General features: G+C 35.9%; 1 protein-coding gene across 1 annotated transcript in view; it reads left to right on the top strand.

Moving 5' to 3' along the window:
• The window catches only part of ARHGAP15 (Rho GTPase activating protein 15), a 620743-nt gene that overhangs the window by 83578 nt on the left and 514685 nt on the right, over positions 1-22480 (top strand). The window contains 2 exon segments of the mRNA XM_033112294.1: positions 11591-11652; positions 21614-21701. Coding sequence (XP_032968185.1) covers positions 11591-11652; positions 21614-21701 — 150 coding nt within the window.

Below are 22480 nucleotides of genomic sequence, written 5' to 3'. Positions count from 1 at the left end.
CTATTTTAAAATACATCCAGAATCAGTTCACTTCTCACCACCTTTATGCTGTGTCATCTCATACATGGTTTATTGAAATAGCCTCCTAACTGATGTGCCCACTTTCGCTCCTGCTTTCTACTTTTTATTTTCAGTGCAATAGCCAAAATGAGCTGGTTAAAATATAAATTAGGTCATGTCACTCGTTGGGTCAAGTTCCTCTCTGGCTTCCCATCTTTCTTAGGGTAAAAGTTGAAAAACATTCAGTGGTTCTTAAGATCCTACCGATCCTCAGCTAACTCTCTGGCCTCATCATTTCCTTCTTCTTCTGGCTCATTCTGCTCCAGCCATGCTGACCACTTTATTTCTTTTATTGACCACAAAACCTACTTTTTCCTCTATGTGCTACCAAATAATTCTTTTGGTGCCCAGAAATTTGTAAGCCTCATTCTTTCATTTGATTTGTATCTTTATCACCTTTTAAGATAGGTCTTTCCTAATCTCCCTAAAAATCAACAAGCAAAAACCCCACCATTTCCATCTACATTCTTTTTCTTTTACCCTAAATGATTTTTATCCATAGAACTTGCCACCATGTAGCATACTATAAAATTTATTTTTGTTTTTCATTTCATTAGAATGTTCTGTGAGACGGTTACTCACTCCTATGTTCGTAACTATTCTCATGATTATAACGATTGCTAGAATATGGTAAGAACTCAGTAAATATGTGTGAAATGAGTGAACAAATGAAACAGTTAATGGCTTTGGTTTTGACTTCCAAGCTTATAATACACAGGTCTATACTTGTATATGCTCTCTTTATTATCTCATCCTATGTCTTGAAGTACTAATTAGTCATTTGTTCTAGTATATCTTGGTGTCATCTCGTAAGTGAAGTTTCCCAAATTGAGCCAATCGTCACCTTCTTCCCATGGTGATACCCCTTTCCACTGAGCCCATCTTTATTAGTAGCCAACATTTATCTAGGCTTAGAACACATTTTCTTTGGATCATTTATTTTCTCTATGACCCTTCACAGAAGTCACCATTTTCTGAAGCGGTTTCCCCATGAGGGATGTGGTGCCTACGTTTTGCTCCATGTGCATATGTATGCTCTTGCCCAGGCCTTCAGATACTTCTGATCTCAACCCCATGCCACCCTTCTGCACTCAGCGCTGCACAAGATCAGTGCCCTGCCACTGACCCTGGGCAGCAATCCCACACCAACCTTTTTTAAACAGCACTTTCATTAGATCATTCTCCTTGTCAAAACATTCAACGGCTTTCTATTTGTTACAGCATCAAGTCTACGGATGTAGACATCAAGTCTATTCTCCGTGGTCCCTGATTCACCTTATTTATCATCTACTCCCAAACACATACCCTCAAGCTAGCAGTAGTAATATGACTAGCACGTGGCTCGTACTCTGAAGGAGCTTGCATTTTCTGGAACAATTATAGTTCTTTAGTCCTACCACTCTTTTGTGTTGTTCATTCTTATTTCACGTGTAATAGACTTGTTCCATGGCTAGACTGTAAATGCATTGAAGTTAGGGGTCATGCCTGTACTTTCTGTATTATGCTTGCCCTTACATTAGTGCTTTGGGCACTTGTGTTTGTTCAGAAAAGGCATGTTTATCAATTGATTTAATAACGAGATATTAAAGATTCATTAAAATAATATTGTTGCTTGCAGATAGTAATAAATATATGCCTGGTTTTCATAGTAAAAGTCAATTTTTCAATTTAATTAGATGCAACAATATCCCCTTTTCAAAATTAATTATTCTTGTCTCAACTTGGAAAACACTTTCTCTGGGAAGTATTTCACAGATTCCTCAAATTTGAGTAAGATAGCCCTTCTTTATTCTGCCTCCCTCTAGCAGCTTGGTTTTGCCTCTCTGAATTGCCTCTATCTTTAATCACACTAAAATTGGCTGTTTCCTTTTCTATCTCTCTTACTGAACTATTATGTTATTTCAGGAGAGGGCTATACCTCACTCACTGTTTTATTATTAAGGCTTTATATTACATAAGGCCTGGCACAGGGTAGCTGTCCAATAAATAGAAAAGTAATTGCATTTCTTTTCCATAAATTTGGATTATAGAACAAATAAAGTGCATATAAATCATTATAAAAAGCTGTTTATTTTAAATATAGCACATGCAAATATTTACTCTGAATTATTTGATGAAACAGCAAAAGTTAAACTGAAAACGCAGCTATGTGAGCATGTGTAATATATATGTACATGTACAATTATTTATATATAGTTACATATGTGCAAATATATATGCAGTTACATGCAATTATTTTGAACAGTGCTTTAAGGTGTCTCAAACACTATATATATGTATATAGATAGATAGATATAGATATAGATAGATAGATATAGATAGATATAGATCTAGATATAGACATAGATAGATATCTATTCATATATATATAGATATCTACATCTCTCTATATATATTAAAAAATTAAATTATGGCTATTATTCAAATTAAATCAATAACCAGTGGTGTATTTGTGCTACATCTATATATCAAAAATATGCTAATATTAAAGAAACAATAGAATATTCAGAAATGGTACTCCCAATTTATCTTCCTAACATTAGGGTTACTGCTTTGTTTACTGGCCTGAAGTTGGCTGGCTTGATTCTCTCTGCTGCCTCAATTCTTAATAAATAAAATTCATTTTGAACATCCTAAATTGTGGAGAGCATATTAATAGATAATACATCTATGAGCTTAGTACTCTATTCTTGGTCAGAAAGGTGGCACTGGCACTGCTAAATGGAAGGAAAAACAAGTAATTTAAGTTCGTTAGTTTGTAATCTCTGTAAATCTTGCTCTATGCCTCTCTCTCTCTCTCTCTCTCTCTCTCTCTCTCTCTCTCTCTCTCTCTCTCCCCCTCTCTCTCTCTCTCTTTCTCTCTTTCACTCTCTCTCACATACGCGCGCGCGCACACACACACACACACACACACACACACACACAAACTCTAGAAACTTTTGGAACTGCAGTCCAATTTTCTTCCTATTCCTGACTTGAGTTTCCCTGGATCCTCTCTCTGACTGCTTGTTTATTCCACTCTGTTTTGAGAACACAGGTTATATTCAATTTTTATCCATCACTCTCTACTTGAATTAAATTGCTTATTTAACGTGATTTTTAAAGACAGAAATGCTCATCTTCCCCCACAACACTCATTTATGAATTACTCCATTATGATGCCAAAATAACCACCAGTTTTTCCAAACAGAAATTCTGATTAATTTTTAACTCTCCATTATCATTTATATAAAGACCTGAGTTATTCCAGAGCTTACAAAGTTTTCTTTACATCTGACTAATGTAACCTTATATATATTTTCTACCTAGACTCACATACCTTGTCCACAAAGCTGGCACGTTCCTTATTTCTATCTCTGCAACTCTCCTTCCTTCCCTCATGCCTCAGTGTTACTTCTGGAGTCAACCATAGGTTTTTTGCAGTAGTTTCCTATGGCAGTACCTACAAAGATGAGCTACCATCAATGAGGTGATATACATTAAAACACTTTAGAAAATAATAAAATCACTTAAGTTGGTGTTATTACTTAATATTTTTATGACAAGGTTTTTTGAGATTATTTGGTGCTATATGAATCTCAATTTTTTCATCTCTCATATGTAGAATTTCCCTGAACATTTAGGAATCATGAGAGTCGTTGGCTTTAAGCATAACTGGCAAAAGTATCCCATTAGATCCATCCCATTTGGAGGAAAATGATTCCTTTTACAAAAGTGAAAGCTGCCATGGTGGATGCTGCAGAAGATGTTATCCTCTTTTGATGGCCATCATGCTTTATCTCTCAAGGTTCCCTTTAATAAAGTAGATTGTGATCAGCGTGGTTAAACAGAAGCATGATGCATTTCTTTTGAATATTTATAAAAAAATACATTCTTAATTGGAATCTAAAATCGCATGGTGGAAACTATCCAATTCACTGACCAATGATGTCATTTATGCCACATGGTATGCAAATCCATATGTTATCAATGCAAAAGAATTAAATTCTTTTCTGAGAATTCATGTGGATGCTTAATAAGTGCTATCAACACAGCAACAATTATAAACATTAAATGTCAAATATATTAAGGTGTGTTTATTTCCTGATCTTATATATTTCATATTATCACTGTTTATGAACCTAATTATTTTCAGGGCACTTTCCCTTTTTCCCCTAAAGAAATGTTTGAGAAAATTAATCCTGTTTACACGTTAAATCTTTATCATCTTTATTTTTATCAAATGAGTGTAAGACATGGCTATGGATAACCCTGCAAGAGTCAAAAGCCTGTGGCAGATTTCAGAGAATCATCTGCTACCTCCTGAGCTGGTAGGATTTGGAGAACAGAGCTCAGGAAGTTGCCATGGCTTGGGGGCAAAGCAGGTTTTTTGCAGATAAACCTTAAGTCACAGATTCTACCTTTTAGAGCCAGATATCATTTTGTGGATTAATTAATACTTGTGAGGGCTTTGAGGATAGAAGGCATTGTGCTCATACAGTGTTTTCTTATTTTAAAACAAAGGGCAGCCACTTTAGGGGAATAATTCTATTGATCAGGCTGTGCTTTTCTTCTTAAATTACAAAAAAAAAAAAAAAAAAAAAAAAAAAAAACATTTACAAAAGCTCTTCAGTCTTTCAAAATTCTACTTTGGTACGATAAAATTAGGTTTTCTGAAAGAACGTCCTCCCTGATCTTCAAGCTGGTAGTATGTTAATAATAAGTTATATAATTTAATAACTCTAATAGAAGCCATCTTCAAGTTTTCATTGTTCCGTGTGGTGTGCCCTTCCTTTGTTCAAGCAGGAGTGTGTTTATGAATTCAGTGTTTGTTGAGGCCATCTCTGTGCTAGGTGCTGGGCTAGTTTGGGGGTATGCTCCTTACTCATGTTCTTTTCTTGAGGGGCTTTCAGTCTAAGGGTGAAGAGAGTATTCAGCAAAAAAAGAAAGGAATCATTCTATAAACAAAAATTGCAAACTATGCTTTGACAATAGAAAAACAATTTTCTATGAGAGAGAGAGAGAGAGAGAGAGAGAGAGAGAGAGAGAGAGAGAGAGAGAGAGACTACTTTGGATTAGCTAGTCATAAAAGCACCCTTTGAAAGGGACATGCAAATTGAGATTTGCAGGATGAATAGAGTTTGTCAAGCAAAGAACTGGAAGAAGAATGATGCAAACAGAAGGAACAGGGAGGATAGATGTGTGGAGATCAGAACAAAGTTCTTACATTAAAAAAACTACAAGAATCACACACTGGCTACAGTAGGGAAATATGTCAGGAGCGTGGGCAGAGAGGCAGAGCTCCAATCACGAAGGATCTGGAGATAATGGTAAGGAGTTTAGAAGCCATTAAAACATAGAAATGGGTTATAATAATTTCTCCCATCCAGGCCCACATTTAACCCTAAAGTAGAGAAAAAGAACATCCACAACAACAAAAGAGCTGTTAACATTACACAATCCTTCCTTCCTTACTGCCTATACTGAAATTAGGTTACAACAAAACAACAAATTACGCTAATAAATTGCCCAGACAGTAACAGGGAAGGCCATTCTCACTGAACTCCACAGACAGGCAAAGAACGAGCAACATACTCATATTTAAAACCAGGAAAAAACAAATAGAATTCAGGAAAGAAGAGAGAAACTGAGGAGGAAGAAGGAGAGGTGATTTACAGGAAAAGCCTCCGGAAGACTGAAAAAAGTTCTGAGACACAAATAGGTGCCTTCATCAAACTTAACCTAAATTTTTGAGTGTGACCAAATGAAACACAATGGTTACAAGATGAAAGGCTCAGGAACAGGTTATGGGACTTTTTAAACATCAAATAGTAGCTTTACAAGATGACATTTTGATGAGTTAGAGGTAAATAAATCAGACATGTGGGTAATTTTCCCTTGATAGGGGTTTAAAATGATGAGGAAAAGCACTTGGAAAAACATAGTTTGTGCTTTTCCAAACCCAACATTTGAAAAATGGTTCAAGACATTCAGCAGAACTCCAAAGCCCACCATGTTCCTGAGTGAGAGAAAGCAAGAGGGAGAATATCCATGAAAGCACTGAGCAACATGTATACTGATGGTTATAAATAAGTTGCAATGAGAAAACCATGCTTAACTCTGAGATACAATATCAAGACCAGCTTCTAGAGAATTTCTTGGAGAATATTTAGTTGCTTCTTCCCAGTACCACTCATGCATGGTGCAGAATCATTTTTCTTTGTTTTTCTTCTACTCTCCTTTTCATGGAATCATTGTTTCCAACTTGAATTTTGGTTCACCGTGTTTTAAAAGTATGCACAAAGTAAATTATGTATTTACATTAGGTAAAAACATTGTATTTTATGTCTCTAAAAACATCATATTTCATGCTGGAGCTTTATGGAAGTAAGGTAGTTCTATAGTCAAGCATTTAATTCCTTTTTAAGTTAGTACTTTCTATGATGTACAGATAAACTGGATTTTTAAGGAAATTCTCCCCTTTCATTTCTGTTCCTAATGGATTGTGTCTATAGTAAGTCCACACACATGGTCAGCAGATTTGATATAGCAAAAAAAGAGACAGTATAGAAATAAGTGGAGACTGAGAATAAAAATGTAAGCAATGGGTCTTCAAAAGGAAAGTGGTCCAACCTAAAGACAGTATCACAAGAAGGAAAGCCAATGGAGTTACATAGGATGAATATGCTCTAGAGATCTAATATATAGCATGGTGATTATAGTTAACAATAGTGTATGGTATACTGGACATGTGTTAAGAGAGTAGATTTCAGGTGCTCTTGCCACAGAAAAGATAAGAAAAGGTAACTGTGAGACGATGGATATGTTAATTATTTTGACTATAATAATCATTTCACTGTGTATGTATGTACATTAAAACATCATGTACCCCTTAAGTACAATTTTTATTTTAAAAATAGAAAAATAAAAAATAAAGAAGGCCAATGGAAAGAAGACAGACAGATATATCTTTTTCTGTGAGTAGTGGTGAAGTAAATAAGAGATTTAAGGAGAAAAAAGAAGCATCATTTGGGGATAAAAATGATATAACCAGATATGTCCTCATTCTGAGCTTTGTAATAGAAACTATCAAAATGAGATTATCGCAAAGTGATCTATTAAAAGTTCAGAAAATATATAGTAAGTTCCTCATTGATAAATAGGAAAACAGTTAAATGCTATATCTGAAAATTATAGTAGCCCAGGGTTGTATTTACAGAGAAAAGATGCAAAGTTCTCCTAGGAGCAGGCAGTCAGTCATAGTGTTTCACAGGGTGGCTTTACTTTGAATGGCTCACTTCAGTTTAGGGCTGTGACCTCAGTTTTGTGAGTCTAGAAAAATTCTATTTATCAATATTATCAGGGCTTACAGAGATAATGATTCCTATGGACTATCTCACAGTAACCAAATGTGTAGGAGTCTGATGTATAAACTATAACGCTGACTTATAAATTTATAATAGTGGATATACAGACGTTATTTAAGTCCCTCATGTTCTACATCAAAGGATCTAGGAAGCTGCATTAGGAGTCAGACAGTTGCCAATGAAAACAGAATCAGAACGAAGGAGAAAATCAATAAAGTTATAAGACATAAGGGCTTTGTGGTTCTGGAGTTAAAAAGCCAATCCCTCCTCATCAAAATCTGGTGAAAATCTTAGAGTCAGTTCATTTCCATTTATAAACATGTATTTTGACAGAACATTTTTGGTGTTGATGAAAACCTATTGTTTTCAATTCTGCTTCTTTTATCTGAGAACAGTGTGAAGCCTTCACATAAAAAATCACAGTGTCTGTATTTATGATTACAGGCTGGTCTCTCTGCCATGATTGTTACATTAATCAAAGGTTGTCTTCTGCTCTCCTGCCTTGTCTATAGCCTCCAACTTAGGTTGATAAACAGGTGCTATCTGGATATCCTACCACCATTCATTCTTTTCATCTGTATCTGAGCAGCTGTGTGTGCTGAGTACTTCCTCAATGCCAGCAGACTGGCTGGCATCCAAGCTGGACAAATTGCTGATCTTTCTTGCCACTTAGCATTAAATAGGGTTTCTGAGGAACATTGGACAAATAGCTCAAGAAGCCAGATTCAACATCTAAAAATTGGTTGACATTTTTTAAGTATACATAGTTTAGGGAGTGTCATTACCTTAAAGACCTACAAGGTGGCCCAGAACTTGACATATAGCATCCCAAACTTAGACCTAAAGCTACACAGAATTTTGTAAATTACTAGAGATAGGACAATCGGAGTCCTCAATGAGCAACATACTCAAGTGTAATTTATACATCATTGTCCTCTCAAACCAAGGAATTAACATAAAATAGGAATAAATAATTAGAATAATTAATATGGTACCACATGTAAACCAACATACAAAATACATAGCAATCTTCTGTTTGCCATAATACTTCTTTTAGCTCCTATGAGCTTCCCAGAATAACTGATTCCTGGTGCCTAGAACATAGTGAGATATTTCAAAGTATTATAACAAGGAATAATAAAGCAATTAAACCTACCTTATGGGATGTTTGCTTGCCAGCATGAGACTTAAAATAATGCAGTGCTTTCCATGTAGGAAGCCTGTTTGGAATTGCCTAGTTTATGGTAAAAGCTGGTGTCAATCTCTAAGATGGCTGGAGGGAGTATGGTACTTAGTCCCTCCCAAAAGAACAAGGGTATCTTGAATGTGAGTTCACAAGTATATAAGCCTCAATAAGATCAATACTTCCCTATTAATCTTTGCAATCCCATTGTGAACAGAGCAGCTGTATTTAAGTGGATGAGGATATTACTAATTGAATATTTGTTGAAAGAATGAATGACTGTACATCAAGTATGAAAGAAACAATGGAGAGAAATGAATACTTGATTTCAGGATTGGTAATATATGTATATAGCTACATGTAGAAATGTGCATGAAGATACATGTATGTAAAAATATGCATGGTAGTAGTAAGTGTAGTCTGTAAAAGTATATAGTAGAAGAAATATTAGCTTCTAATGACACTGAATACAGCTTGGACTCTGGAAGATGATATAGGAGAAGATAACTAATTTGCTGTTTATCTCTTCCTCTTCCTGTTACTGAGACCTCTGGGTGGTCATTTGTATTGCATTGACCCAAGATCATGGGGAATGTCTCAGCCTGTTTGATGGCAATGATGTCACATGTATAGAGTCCTAACATATGAAATCCAACCTCTAACCTCAATCTCAGGCATCTTAAAAGATCCAGGAGTATCTGGAGGAACATTGCTTATGTATTCAAGGAGAGAGAATTTTAAGGTATATAACTCAAGCCTGCTTATGTTGATTTCGCCCTGAAAAAGTGTCAGCTTTTCCCTTTCATATTTCTCTTCTTTTTTTAGAGAAATGATCATCAATAATACATCTCTGAGTACTAAATGTCCACCCAGTGGTCTTTTAGTGAATATTTTGGGGGTAGAAAAAAGCAATATTCTTAGCTGAGAATGCATGCGTCAGTTTTTATGATGGGTCAAGAGGTTTTGTAGTTTTTTGGTAAATAAACTCAGGCTTTAGGTAACTATTTTATTTTCATCAGAAGAAAGCTTAAATAAAATAAATGTTGTCTATGGCTACATAACAGAATTCCTTAACTTACATTCTTAAGGGAAGAAACCCCCCCACCCCCCACCATGATGCTAATGGTTTCTGAAAACATCTTTCTGCCAACCATCTGTAGAAACCAGTGATGCCCAGAGTTAAACACTGAACTTATTATATGGGTTTTAGGGTGTAGACGAATAAGATTTCTTGGGACCAAGAAAAAGGGACAGTATACATAGGATAAAGAGTGGGGATGTAAGCAATTAAATGTATCCAAATACAAACAAGGCACTATCAACATGATTCTAAAAAAGGGTGCAAGAGAGTTGCCTTAGATTCTTTACGCTTGTGTAGAGCATGCTGAAGTGAAAGACAATTTCTGGAAATGTAGATACATGAAATATACTTTGCCATGTTTATCATAAGTCATCCTTATTATCTTCATTATTTATTCAAAAATGTATTTGTCAAATATATCTTGAAGGCTAAGTGCTTCAAGGAATATAATGATGAACAAGTTAGAAAATATCTCACCTATATCAGAGTGTCTGTAAATAGCAATTTCTTAAGTGGAGAAATTTGAGTGGTTTGGGACAACTCATTTACCCCCCAGATATCTCTCTTTTCACCTGTCATAGTGCAGATGAATTTTTTTTTTTTGGCTTGTCCAATGTCCTATGAAAATTTAAATAAACATTTAAATAGCCATTTATTCATCCACTCATTTGTTCAAACAATATTTATTATTGTGACTGTTGGTGCCAACAAGTACTCCAGGTGCTGGGAATCTAGGTGTGAGTGGTAATGTCACAGTACATGTACTGGTACAACCAAAAAGTGGACAATTACAATATGATCCAATAAATGCTTGCCAGTGCCAATGTCAGAATGAAAATGGAGATTCAGGATGGGGGTCCCTAAAAGAGATTGCAAAGGAATCATGGAAGGACTCTCTAACAACAGACAAATTGCATTTTAAAATAGATTTAATGTATTTTAGGAGTTTGTGAAATTGAGACATGGTAGAGGTAGAGTATTACAGTCAGGGGAAAAGCATATAAGGTGGCACTGAGGGAGTGTGCTCCTTTGATATTAGACAGGGAACTTCTTAAAGCTTTTAGCAAAAAACCTTGGGGAGAAGGTGTCAGTGATTCACCAAGATGAAAGGATGGAACAGAGGGTAAGGCCTTGGGAAGGGGGGTGTGGGACAAGGGGAAGCTAGAAATAGTATGCTGAAAAATTAAAGTACCTGTTACAGACTTTTCCAGGAGTCAACACATCACAATTTGCATTGTGTATTTATTTACCTTAGAGCTCCACGAAACCTCTGTGGAGTTATGACAAATTATTGAATCTCCTTTAAGAAACTTACAGATGTATTACTAATGAAAGCCAATAAATACAAATAGGAAAGGAAGCAAGCACACACCGTAAAGGTAACAAGTGAGTTCTACAGTGCATCTCTTGGTAACTGAAAAAAATGCATGAAACGTCAGTTTCAAATACACTTCCGCAATTCAAGAGGCTCATTTTCTTGGTTCCACTGAATTCTTCGTGATCCCGGGCCTCAGCAGGTACATAAGGAAGCAGGAGTGAGAAGTAGAAAAACAAAACAAAACAACTTTTCCAAGGATCATCGGTAAAATTAAGGAAGGCATTAAATTTGTCTTTCTTTTACCATTGTTAATCAATTTTGTAAGCAAGTGACTTCAATGCCCAGAAGGAAAAGTGAGTAAAGGTGTATCACTATCTAACAAATCATTCACATTACTCTTTGTAATCTTTCTTTTGGATATTTAAGGGCTTGTAATGACTATGATCTCGCAGGCACTTCCCATAAGCTATATGTGCATTATTAATGAAGTTCTATGACTGGAAACTTCTATCACTGCAATGACTATTGGAAGGCATAGGTTCATTTAAACTAATAATGCATGGGAGTTTGTCACAGTTTTAACATATGCATTCTTCTTGCAGATGGTTGAAAAAGAAGGTTATCTTCAAAAAGCTAAAATTGCGGATGGAGGAAAGAAACTAAGGTAATAAAAGTTCTTTAAATCACTTTTATATAACTATATTAGTTCCCCATCTCCTCAACTTGCATCACCAATATTGTGTGGAAAAGATGACTCTGTGTTTCAAGACTAGAATATACTCTGCTCTCATTAGGATCAATATTATTTTTATTATAATTATAATTTTCCAGTTAGGTACTACATTCTATATTGTTGCACAGAATACATAAATGAAGTGCTCTTGTCCCCCTGGGACTTGAATTCTTAAAAAAAAAAAAAAATGCAAAGAAATACAAAATAGGTCTTGATTTCTGGGATTAACAGATTAGGGGATGAATGAACTCATTTTGCAGTATAGAAAATTTCCCTATAATACATCGGGAGCATAATTTTTGAAGGATCGAGGATTTGAAATATATGTGTAGCAAAAATAAAAATCATCTGAGAAAAGCAGATGGAAAATAAAATCATTTGTCAGATAAAAATTTCAAGTAGCCACATTTGGTGGCAAGATGAACACAGCGTAGATGAGAGAAGTTAGAAAAGGTAATAAGCATTCCCCAGTCAACAGCAGCAAAAACCTTAAAGGAAAAAATAAGGGTCATAGGAGGGTAGAGAAAGATGCTGGAATATTGTGTATGTATCGAATATTTAGAATTAATTTTCTCTATTTTAGATTTTTTCCTATTTGTCACATGGATCCTAGTACAGTTGACCCTTGAACAACGTCCCCCCACCCTAAAATTCCCTCCCCCCAGTCGAAAAGCAGTATAACTTTGGCTCTAAAGCTAGCCTTTAGCATCTGTAAATTCAGCTAACCATGGATTGAAAACAGTATTTTCAATCCGCAGTTGGGAATGCGAAAATACTGCTTTTCGATCCACTTGGATCTGCAGAGGTGAATCCCACAGACAGGAAGGGCCGATTGTGTTCATTGAAAAACATTCACATGTATGTGAACCACTGGAGTTCAAACCCACGTTGTACTAGGTAATATGCAAGCTGCAAAGATATGTAGAAAGTGTTCAAATTAGGAGAGAAGGAATTTTCTCCTTACTGTGTTATTAATAGTTAAAACCATAAAGGATAAATGTACTATTTGTGAATTGTATAATACAATTCATTACTAGAATGGCACCCTGGCCAATGCCAGAGAAAGAAGTATGTTTTTGTTTGCTGTCTATAACGGAATATATATATTTAAAGTCAAATTGAAGACAATCATCCATGATTACATTACTTAAAATAGCGATTTCAATTTTAAAGACCGAGCTCATTCTCTGCCTATATTGTCTTATTCTGGGATAGCGAACAGGTCCTTGAATCCTCTCCTAGACTGTTCCTTTTCAGTAACCCTGCATCCACTCTCCTTTGAATCATCCAGGAGATGCACAGGAGACACGATCAAATGCAAGACCACTTTAGAGACTGGGCTAGTCCTGCCTTAGTGAGTTCGGTTCTGAAAGGGCAACAGGAGAGATTCTTTGACTTTGACTAGCCCAGGCGAGTGTCCTCCTTTCCCCAAGAGCTCACTCCCAATTACAGCAATGACTCTTCCTAAGATGAATAAGTCAAGACTCTCTCTTACCTTACCAGCCACGTGGACAAAATGTCCAAAGAGGGATAGACAAGGACCCATGACCTTGTCTAAATTATTGCTTCAGCTCTTCACTGGGGTGTGGTCGCAGAGACGGGATGGGAACTTTGGTTAGACTGTGCCCCCAGCCTCATTTAAGGAAGAGGGCAAGATTCTCAATGGAATTCCGAGAAAACAAGATGATGCCCCACCACAGTGGTTTTGTAAAGTGTCCTTGCTCATGAACCATTCTTATAAATGTTTTTCCTAGACAGTGGTATCAAGAAAAAGGAGACAGACAGAACAGGATTCTTTTCCTAACCAATTCACATGAAAATATTTTTACGTAGTTTCAATCAGCATGTACACCATTTTGTGTTCGTTTTATTTGTTGTTACTTTAATCAGTTTGCATACCATGTCTGTGTTCTAGTTTAAATTCATATAAACAATAAGTAGTTTGTAGTCTTATTGTTCTTTCAATCACTTTGCATGCCTTTATTAACTCTTTCAGCTTTTTTCATTTAAAGTTATATAAAATTTTAGTTTTTTATTTTTATTTTTGTTTTAACCTCAGGTGCACAGAATTGAGGTTCAGTGTGTGACCTTGGATTAACATCCTTTAGACAGGACCCTTAGCTCATTTAATTTTATTCTCAGTTTCCGATCCTCACTTCAATCCTTTGTAGAATCTGTGTTCATCAAATTCACTTCCCATTTATTCATTCGGCTATATGTGTGGCATTCTAGAAAACAGTGTGTATTTGTACGTGTGTATATGTATGTGAATGTGTTCTAAATTGCATAAGACTTTTTGTGTTATAAACCTCATTCTGTGTCTAACTACTTTCATTCAATGTTAGTGTTTAGACATCTATCTATATCAGTATATTTAGAATGAGTTCGTTTCTTTCACCTGCTGCCCATTTTGCCATTGTATACATATACCACATTTTACTTACCCAAGCTCCCAGCAGTGGGCACCTACATTGTCCCTAACTCCTTAGATCCCAAACATTACGATAATCCACACATATATGGCTCCTTATAAGTGGTGCGTATACCCAGGCATGAAGAATTGCTTGGCTGTAAGGTACACACATTTATAAATCCATGGAGTGCTGCTGCCAGATCTTTCTCCTGAATGAGTGCACCGATTCATACCTTATGCAATGCAGAAGGGCTCCATCTCACCATAATCATATCAACACACACTTCACATAATTCTCCATTTTGCAAGTTGATGGCTATAGAACATTATTTCAGTGTTGCATTTATTTTTATTCCTCTGATTGGTATTTCAGTTGAGCCTCACTTCATCTTTTTTCGAGTCAGTCATTTTCTATATCTGAGAACTGCCTATGCACAAACTTTGACTATTTTTCATTGTTTCTTACTGTTGTTTTTTGAGAGAACTCCTAATATACTCTCAACAGTAATACCTTGCCAACTTCAGACTTTGCAAATATCTCCTCCAAGTCTCTCATTGTCTATTTACCTTTCTGATCAAAGTCCTCAATGTCCAGAAATCTTTAAATTTGACCCCTATTGTTGCATAATCTTACTGTTTATTATTTTGGGGATTTGCTTTTGTTTTCATTATAAACCCTTATAAAATTGAATATTATAGACATACTCACCATGTTTAAGAACATATAATATTCTACCATGTTGATGGCACTGTAATATCCTAAACCTTTCCTACACTCCTCTTTTATTTGATTTTTAAGTTGATTCTAGTTTTATACTAAAGTAGTTATAATTGTAGTAAACCTCCATTACTTGCCAATTTTCATTTATATTTTCTTAAGATAAACTCTAAGCCTGCATTACTTAATTAAATCACTTGACAATTTTTAAATGATTGTTACGTATGGTCATATTGCTTGCCTAAAGAGTCTGTATGTTTTTGTCACTCGCAACAAAATGGTCAGTTTAATCATAACTTTAAAAAATTGTGTAGTTTTTATCCCATAGATAATTTAGTAACTATTAAATAGTATACCATAATTTGTATCTCTTATATAAAATTTCTTTTGATAACCTTTTCTTTATTTATCAAAGTCCTTTAATATCTTTTTATACATTTTAATGAGTTAATAAGCAGTATTAATATGTGCTTACTCTGCCAAGCACTTGTCTAAATGTTTCACCAATAATACTGAAATCATACTCTAAAAGAGACTGTATTATTACTTTCAATTTTACAAGTAGGGAAACTTGGTCACTCATATTAACCTCTCCTTTCTCCCAAATCTTACTGTACAAACTGTTAGTCTGAGATTTTAGCCTTGTCCTCTGTTTGAAGTAGGTTAGTTTTTTCTCTCTTGCTAGAAGCCGTTTGAGGCCAGGGAGCTAAAATTGTCCTTTTATTTTGTACCATCAACAATACCAAGGGCTTTAATTGCCACATAACAAATATTATTTTACTAATATTTATAGTTTTCTACTGCTAAATCCATGATTGGTCATCCACATCGTGTATTGTGTCCTTATTTTCATTCCTCTCCCTTCCCATTTTCCTTTTTTTCTCAGCTTCCCTTTTTCATATTTTTTTCTCTCTTTCTCTCTAAGAAAAGTATGACCAATCTCTGAATATGAATAAGACTGGGTGAAGGAAAGACTCAAAATACTGAGCATGTTTTACATTCATAAAGGACCATAAATTTAGCCTGATTTTGAAATGAAGTTCTACAAATTTCCCCATTGATCACAGACAGGATTGAAAGCCAGATATTCATCATTCAACTTTAATTTTTAATTGTACACATTGAAAACATGCTTTAGCTTTTCTGATGAAGTTTAGGCATTCCTTCATTTGTGGTCTCCCCTTCCCAAAAGTGAAGTAGCCTCAGAGTCTCTCAAGCTCTATATGAAAAGACCCTAATGAAAAATTAATTTCTATACTTTAATTTCGCAAAGACACCCGACAGCATGTAGGCTACTTCTGGACCCTTATTTCTCCCTCTACAACCCTCACTTCATGCCTTCCCCTTCATCGTCCCATTTATGCTCTGTGCATCTTCTCACATGAAGCTCTAACTCTGCTCTGCCCTTCAGACAGCGTGGAAAGAAGTACTTGCAGGGGAAAAGATGGACAGGGGAGGGTTATAGAAAGAAGTGAAATAAATGCAATACAGTGGTTATGTTATTAGTGCCCATTTTCATCCTAGGGCCCACAGCTATTAGACTTTGTTTGTTTGTTTTCTTTTTCTTCTTTTTAACAGTTGTTACTCAGCATAGGTTTCCTTTAGAATTTGATGCCAAAGTATACTTCTAACGTGAACTCATATTTTCTCACTACTTTCTAATAAGAATTTACCCAGTCAATTCTCTTCCAGTCTGACTCTGCCTTTCTTTCTTTTTGTGTTCAGCAGTGAGGACTAGAAGGAAGATTTGAAGAGTACATAATATGGAGATTAATTTGTTAAATGTTGCTTTAGTTTTATGATTTCCATCATATGCTCTGTTATAATTTCCCACATCTGATAACTCTTTGAATATATAAAGCTTTTACATTTCTTGCAATACTGACAGAGATGTGTGTATTTATACCTCAGTGTCTCTTTGACCCTCCTTTGAGAAGTGATAAATTACAAGCTTAAAATATGAGAGAGAAGAAATAAGTTCTTAACCTACCAGTTCGGGAACGAGTCAGAACATTTAACAGTATGCGAGGGATTTTGCGGTAAATCAGTCAGGGACACTGGAGTAAATCACTTTCACTCCCACCACTGGTGCAGAATCAAGGCAAATCCAGTGTGACCAAGTCAGATAACAAAGGCAGGCAGCCCAAAGAGAGTCTGAAATTCACCAAGTAATCTCACACGTATTTTCCTCTGACTTTTTGGTTTGCCACCCTATCATTACCTAAAGAAGGCATAGGAGAGGTGAGTGTAGGAAATAAAGCTTTGATGTTAGAGCAAATGGCTATGTTAAACCGAGAGCTCAAGCTAACAGATTCTTATAATCATAATGAATATTTTAAGGACCATTTTCCATCATTCCTTCTTCAGATAAGCGGTTACAAAGTTGCTGTTATTATGTGCTGCCATCCGGTGTCCATTCTGTAGAATGCAAAGAGTTTCCCAAGCTGATGCCTGTTTTGAGTTTTTTGGGTTTTGTGGTTTTTAGGGTTTTGTTGTGTGTTCTTTTTTATTTTTTTTTATTTTTTGTGGGGTGGGGGGGTTGTTTGTTTTTTGGATGGAATGTCCCACCAATTGAATACATCATATATCATTTTCCTTATTTGAATTTAGTTTCCCATCCTTCCTAATTATAGTAAGCACCTTTCCCCCCTTAGATGTGATTTGTTTTTGTCAAAAAAATTAAAATAAATGCCTGCATTTCTTGTATCTGTTTCCTGCACTGCATTGCTACCACCAATATCAATCTGTCACCTGACTGTTAACCTGTAAATTTGTGCCGAGACTGTCTCACCTATTCCTGGGACCTCTGACTTACTGAAGTGGGATGTTTCCTGAGCTATGTGTTTTACTTAATCCTTAAGTCTATCCAACAGTTTGGTTTTTATCCTTCTGTGTGGAAAATAGAAAACAGTGCCCTTAAAGTTAAGATGCCTGTCAGGTGGACAGGCATTAATCAGCTCCCACCAATGAATATATTTACCTGCTGGCCATCATGGATAGGTAGGGATGAAAGGGCTTGCAGTTCAGCATTCCAGGACAGCCCAGGTCAGGCTACGAAGTGGCCTTGCTCCAAGGAGAAAGACATTCAAGTACTTCTCTGACAATTCTGTATCTTCCTTTTTCAGACCCTTTCATGAGGCTCTGCGTAGACACGCTCAGTATGACTAAGGGAGAGCTTCATGTCATCAGCTCTAGAGACAGTTAATACAATCGAATGAGCATGGCCTTCAGGGTCTAGGAGATGTGGCCTGAATCTCATATGTATTACTTCTATGACCTAGGGTAGGATGCAGTCTCACTAAGCTTCAGTTTTCTCATCTTTTTAAAGTGGGGTTATTACCCCTCTCCCAGTGTTGTTTGGAGGATTTATTTGTTTCCATGTTTACTGCCCATCTCCTCTGAGTTAGAGGTAAACTTTTAAGGTCTCTCTTATTTGCCTTTATTTATTCAGTCCTTGGAATTATGTCTGTCATATGGTAGATGCTCAAGAGATACTTGTGATGGGCTTAGTGATTAAATTACTTGATACATACAGTATGCCAGGTCATCTGATTGACACATGTCCCAGAAGGCAGGAAGACCTCCAGAGAAAGCTCAGGTAATGCCATGTTTCCCCAAAAATGAGACCTAATGGGAAAATAAGCCCTTGCATGATTTTTCAGGATGACATCCCCCGAACATAAGCCCTACTGAGTCTTTTGGAGCAAAAATTAATATAAGAACCAGTCTTATTTTCGGAGAAACATGGTGCCGCTAGAATTATAAATTCAAAAAATGTGTTAGAAGTGTTAGACAGTTTTTTTTTGTTTGTGTGTTTGTTTTTCTGTTGTTTTTTCCTAATGCTAGGAATGACATATCAAAACATTAGGGAACTAAGGAACAACGAAGGGAATTGCAGGAGGTGGGTCTTTTTATAGTCTATGTTTGTATAGTCCAGCAAACAAAGAGCAGGAAAAATCTAGGTGTGTGACCCTCCTGAAATCTGAGAGCCCTTATGTTATTTTATTTAAAAAAAAATTTAATAAGCACCTCCTAAATGTCAGATTCTGTGCCCAGAAGTGGAAAAGCTCTAGGAAGCTAGGGGTGGTGCTCATTTATTTGGGAGAACTAGGGGTGTAGAGGGTCTTACTTTCCATTTTGAAAACTGCTTCATCCTCAAAAGGTCTATTTTAAAAGTTTTATCAGATCCTGCTACACTCACCTGTCCTGGCTAAGCCCTCTAAACTTGCAAGAGTTACTCGCTTCCTGAGTTGTCACTCAGTATACTGGACAACAGTCACCTAAAAGGATTTAGTGGCATACAGAAAACATTAAAAGTTCATTCAAGTCAGGACAACAACCTCTTGCCAATTGAACCTTTTCACACTTTCTCCAGAACTGACAATAGCATCCAAAAGGCACAGTGTGTTAGAGTAACTGGGTGAGAAAACTCTTCCACTGAGGACTATAGGCAACACAATGAAGCAAACCCATCAGATGGGAAATGGACAGGACAGAGATTGTAAGGATTATGGTCAAGTCTCTAGAGGACTTCATTGAGAGAGGAGTTTCCAACTTAAGTCATAAGTTAAAAGTTGTTCCCATTCAGTGAATTTGCAGTCACTCCTGGACTAGAGGCTTTTGACTCACTTTCTGGGTTTATGCTCCTTCCTGAATGCTGGTGAGTCTGCTCATCACAAACCAGAATAATCCTCTCACAGGAAAGAAACAGAGGTGCAGCCATTAGGAGCAGACCTCTGGCTCCCAGCTTCTTATGAGGAGCTGAATGGCCTGTCCTGTGTCTCCTTTAAGTCAGCGCAACTTCTAAGGGAAGAAGAGAGTTTGGGAGCATGGCCCTCTGCCCAATCCTTCTAATTGGCATCAGGTAAAACAGTTCATAAGAGAGTACAGATGGCTTGTCCCTTGTTACCGGCTATGCACACCAACTTTTATAATTTAAGTATTTCAGCTAAAACTATGACAGAAGCTCACATTGGTGGTCTTTTTAACCAAGATAGTGCTGCTTAATCCTTTAAAAAAGACAGCATAAATTAGGAAACAGATGACAGGCTTCAGAGAAACTGGGTTTGTCTCTACATCTAATACATTCCTTTAAGTTGCCTACGCTCTCTGAACCTTATTTCCCATATTAGGAAATGGACATATAAGTGCCTTCATCATCTTTTCTGTGAAGCTAAACCTCCACTAGACAATCAAACTTATACTAGGGACTCAAAATAATGTATGCTAATTATTATTTTAAAAGAGATCATGAAAAAATGAAATGAAATTGGGCATCTAAAAGATGACAACAGCATTTTATTCTTCCTTTTGAAACAAAGTTATTTTAAACCAATTGGAAAAAGCTTTACTCTTATTCTGATACCGTGAAGACATTATTTGACGTTTATAAATTCAAAATGAAATAGCACTATATGCTAAGTGTCAGAGCAATTCCTGTTACTAAGGTTCCAAGCCCTGCATTTCTTACCGTTTGGCCTGTTCATCAGAGTCCCCTAACAGGGAACATTTTACAGCAGTTCAAAGTTCTAATAGAGAACCATGAGATAATTGAATTTCATGCAGCTTCAGTTCTAACCAGTTCCAGTTCCAAGTTTAAGGAAGGGAAGGGTAATGCCAAAAAGTTTTATAAAAGATCAACATGTGAAGCAGATTCAAATCAGAACCATTTATTCAGGGCTTGCTATAGACAGGAAGCAAATAAGGCATAGTATCTCCCTGCCAGGAGATGAAAAATATAGTGGGAACTATAACAGGAAGGTTAAATATGGGTTCCATACTGTCTGAGGGTGTTCCGTACTCCCTGATCACGTACAGCCAAAAGAAGCGATGAGAAGAAAAGATGCCCAGTCTAGACCAGCAGTCCTTCCAATGTTTCTCTCTTCTCTATCTGGGGCTGTCTTATATTATGGGGCCATTTAATATTATGACCTCCATAAAGAGAAGGCTGGGGCTGCTCTAATTCCCCTTGGTGCTACTGATACCTAAAAGGAGAAATGGGCTCTAGGGCAAAGCGACAACTTATGAGATGATTTCTTTAGTATAAATTGAAATTCATAGGAATGGACTTGTTTAGTCAAAAGATATACACACTTTTAAAGATTTTTAAAAAACATATTGCCAAATTCACTCCAGAAAAGATGTGCTAGTTTACATTCCCACCAAAACTGTATGGGAGAATCTATTTCTCCACACATTCAGGAACCCTTGGTATTATTCCTTCAAATTCCTGCCAATTTGATTGGCAAAGAGGGAAAAAAGCACTCCACTCTTTTTTATTTGCATTGTGATTTTTTTTTAATAGTGAAATTCAACGTTAAAAGATCTTTTGAATTAAGGAGCGACATATTAGTTGTTTAGTTTTTCAGATTCTGAAATATACGAAATAACAATGAAAGAAGGGGTTCTGATTCCCATTTTCATTTTGCTGTTTTTGGCTTGCTGTAGAAACAGACTCTTTATGGAGTGGATGTTTTATAGAACATGGATACACAAAAATTGGATTTTTAGTAGTTGAAAGGATTTGGGAAGGATCTACTAATTGAGAAACTTCTACTATAAATGCCATGGTTTTAATAATGATAGAACGTCTATATTATTACCGAAATTCCATACGATCTATAGACTTTAATAAAGAAAAGACTTTCAGGAATTCTAAATAAAGATCATCTCTAGTCATTCTAAATGTTGCTCGTATTATATCAATGAATAATTACTTTGAGTGATAATGCTCTTTTCCGTTTTTTTTTTTTTTTCCAAAGGAAAAACTGGTCTACTTCCTGGATTGTTCTCTCAAGTCGAAAAATTGAGTTTTACAAAGAATCCAAGCAACAGGCTCTGTCTAATATGGTAGGTGATTTTCTGTTTCTACTATTATCATCTTTACAGAAATATTGTTGAATTAAAAGTTTGGTTTTAGCAGATATCATACTCAGGTTTCCAAGCTACTAACATCTGAAAGCAGATGGAGGAAACAACTCAATAAACTTTTAATCTGATGAAGGGAAAATAGAACTTAGTGTCTATTTTATTAAGTGCTGCATTTGGAGAATAATCATGAAATAAGATGAATGGTGAGCAGCTATCTAGTAATACGAAGGTAACACTTTAAATTAAGGTGCCATTTATAAATGCTTTATTCTTATTTATGAAATGACTGCTAAATGCAGCTACTTGCTCAAATAATGTATTATAAAGTATGTTATAAAATGCATTAGCAATAAATGCTTAACGGATGAGACTATGGGAAGCTGTTTTAAAGAATATTATAAGACGTAAATCGTATTAAACCATGTATGTGCATCTTTAATACATGAATTTAAGTTGTTATCTAGCATGCTATAAAGTGCTTTACACATTAATAAATAATACTAAACTGTTTATAAATGGCACCTTAATTTAGGGTGTTACCAATGAGGAAACAGTCTAAGTTAACAAAGTGATTTTTTATCTTAGTCTAGCTGTGACATTCACTATATCCAGCTAACCTTTCCAAATACGTCGATGACTTGATCTAATGGAGCTAATACAATTTCTGTATCCTATAGTTATTACAAAGTGAAATTTGTAGGGTGTCTTTATTGTACCTGGAGGAGAGCCTCATATATGCCCTCCGAGATTTGACAGTG

This window comes from Rhinolophus ferrumequinum, chromosome 8 (genome assembly GCF_004115265.2).
Source record: "Rhinolophus ferrumequinum isolate MPI-CBG mRhiFer1 chromosome 8, mRhiFer1_v1.p, whole genome shotgun sequence".
In the NCBI taxonomy this organism is placed as follows: domain Eukaryota; kingdom Metazoa; phylum Chordata; class Mammalia; order Chiroptera; family Rhinolophidae; genus Rhinolophus; species Rhinolophus ferrumequinum.
The sequence above is the reverse complement of the archived record's forward strand: the minus strand, read 5'-3'. Positions and strand labels throughout refer to the sequence as shown.